The sequence below is a fragment of the Cajanus cajan genome, chromosome 7 (genome assembly GCF_000230855.2).
Source record: "Cajanus cajan strain Asha chromosome 7, NIPB_CcT2T_4, whole genome shotgun sequence".
Lineage (NCBI taxonomy): Eukaryota > Viridiplantae > Streptophyta > Magnoliopsida > Fabales > Fabaceae > Cajanus > Cajanus cajan.
Genome location: NC_138523.1, coordinates 60517373 through 60519827, shown reverse-complemented (window position 1 = coordinate 60519827; position 2455 = coordinate 60517373). Strand labels below are relative to the sequence as shown.

The window sequence follows — 2455 nt, the reverse complement described above, 5'->3', positions numbered from 1 at the left end:
TCTGCAGCATAATAATATTACAGTTGTGATTCTGTACTGATTAGTCTTGCAGCTGACTGGCAGCTATATTTAGTGTTACTTTCTTCCCTTAGATTTGTGTTTCTTGCTCTTTTTCCTTATAATGTCTAATACACCGAAAACACAATACTTTCTATTTCTTAGACCGTCCAACATATAATAATTCTATTTTCCAACAGATATAATCAAGATAGAACTTAGAGTTGAATACTGATGGAATTAAGGAATAGCAGCATGCAAACACACAGGAAGTATATGTATAATACATATATATCCATCCTTCATGCTTCTATCCAACTGTTTCAGAGAAAATTCTAGAATGAAGATACATGAATAATAACATACAAAAAAAAAAATTGAACGAAATCAACTTGTATATGTTCCACAATTTGTATTTACATTACATATCCATTAAGCTTGAACTTAAAAAGCAATGATCCCTTTGCTGCCATATCAACATTAGCTACATCATCATCTTCACTTCCAGCTTTTCTACATGAATTCTCACTCACTACCTCAGACTTTGGAATATTTTCATAAGGCACGGTTTGCTGACAGCTTCCAATCACAGTTTCAGCATAACAAAACTGATTAATCCTATGGATCTCCTCTAAAGTACTGTGCCGTGCCACAGCTAAAATATCCACCATGGAGCGTTTCTTACATCTCCCTCTACGCCTTCTGCGTTTATCTTTCACTGCCTTAGACGGTGGCCAGCTCTTATTATGAACATGAGTTGAACTTTGGAAGGTACATGCTTCTACTGATTGAGATAAATTTGTAGAAAAGATGCACTCATGCTGATTTCCATTTTCATGTTTTGAAGGTGGTTTGGTTACTTTGTAGTCACACTCGTTTTTAATACATTGTGGTTGGTCATCAATGAGATGTGGCACTTCAGCTTTGCAAGAATCAGCTTCTTTACTATTATCATTTGGCGAATGCATCAAGTTGGAGCAACCTTTGAATGGTTCAGCAAGTGAAGTTTGGCTTCCAAATGGTGGCAACACCTCCTTGAGACCATGTTTATGACACAATTGCAAGTGCTTCTCATTAAATGGCCAGCTATGAAGGTTACTTCTGTGACGAGAAGCAAGAGCATACTGTCTGCAACATAATTCATATCATCTGTTAATAGTCAAGAAAAAAATTATTTATTGTCTATTTCAAAATCTAGACACAGTTTTGATAAAATTCACAAAGGAAATGTAAGCAAATAAGGAAAACAGTTGTTGAACAGAGAATAATTTTAAGCTTAAGTTGTGTTGGAAAGATCATAAATAACGTACAATCATCGTGTGTTCCACACCTTACAAGACCAAGATATCGAAATTCAAGAGATCAGTCTAAAAACTGAACATGCAATAATGACATAATATTAAAGAAAAAAATAAAAATTTTATTCATAAATTGAGATGCATAGATATGTTTATTAACTTTTTCAAGCACATTAGTACCTTATTGTGAAGGGTTTAACATCAGCTCCAGAACCAATTTGTTGTAGCAGAGATTGCGAGACAGTAGGTAGGTTTTGGTTTTCCTGCTGAGACATCATTCACCACAAAAATTGCAACTTTGCAAGAGAATCTCAAACTAATCCCTCTTAATTGTTTTTGAACCAAAACCCTGCAACCCCAGTTCTTGCCTATGAAAAAAACTCCATAAAATCACCACGTGCAATACCCTAAGACACGGAAAAAACATAACCAGAGTTTCACAAGCACAAAATATGCATGTGGGTATGCAAAAGATGCTCAATTTATGTGAAGAATAAAAAGAAAAGGGATCAAAAGATAAAACACCTGGTGAGTTTTTGAATGAAACAAGAGGCAGAATCAGCTAAACCTTGAAGCTTCAGAGGAAGAGAAAGGGTCATAGAAGTGGCGAGGGAGAAATGGGTAGGGTTTGGGTTTGAAGGAAATGGGTATGGCGAAACGAGAAACACGATTTCAGTGTTTGAAAAGAAAGAGAAGTTGAAGAGAGAGAAAGGAAGTAAGCATGAGGAGCTGACCGAGAAGAAACATGTTGTAGAAACAATGGTCTCTTGCTAGTGCTGTGTTTTTTTGTTTCTTCTTTGTTCCCTTATTAATCTCTTTGTGTTTCCGTTTCGTTTGGGTTGGTCATGTTTTTGTTGACTTCATTTAACTCTTGCTAACAGTGGAATTAAGAGAGGTTTATTTTTTTTTATTTTTAATTAGGTTTGTCTCTGCCACTATGCATACGATACACAAAGTTTTGGTGGCATGTGGAAGCATCCTTAACTCCAAAACAGGGCATCCTCGTAAATTTGGCTTATCCTAAACCCATCACATCTATTCTTGTGCCTCAAATTCAACTACAATTGGAAATGTGGAGATTTGCAGAAAATGTGCTGGGTCATAAATGACTAAGGGAAAGCTATATATTATTTATATGTTGCATTAAGCAATTTCTATTG

General features: G+C 35.5%; 1 protein-coding gene across 3 annotated transcripts; it reads right to left on the bottom strand.

Annotated features, from left to right (window-relative positions):
* Window positions 1-203: 203 nt before the first annotated feature.
* Window positions 204-2164, bottom strand: LOC145949668 (uncharacterized). 3 transcript variants are annotated; one of them, XM_083060392.1, is made up of 3 exons: window positions 1821-2164; window positions 1476-1663; window positions 204-1125 (listed from the first exon to the last, which is right to left on the bottom strand). In XM_083060392.1, the coding sequence occupies exons 2-3, from the start codon at window positions 1571-1573 to the stop codon at window positions 414-416; spliced, it is 810 nt and encodes a 269-aa protein (XP_082916518.1). In that variant the 5' UTR covers window positions 1574-1663; window positions 1821-2164; the 3' UTR covers window positions 204-413. The 3 variants fall into 3 exon arrangements, with proteins under 3 accessions (XP_082916518.1, XP_082916516.1, XP_082916517.1); XM_083060390.1 differs by having other exon boundaries at window positions 1476-1702; window positions 1821-2163; XM_083060391.1 differs by having other exon boundaries at window positions 1476-2163.
* Between the last annotated feature and the right edge of the window lie 291 nt (window positions 2165-2455).

What these genes read in the sequence shown, in the direction of transcription:
- LOC145949668 (XM_083060392.1), bottom strand. Translation starts at nt 1,573, where the DNA reads ATGATGTCTCAGCAGGAAAACCAAAACCTACCTACTGTCTCGCAATCT. An exon ending in GTTAAACCCTTCACAATAAG is followed by an intron (nt 1,126 to 1,475) that starts GTACTAATGTGC and finishes ATTATGTTGCAG; the next exon opens with ACAGTATGCTCTTGCTTCTC.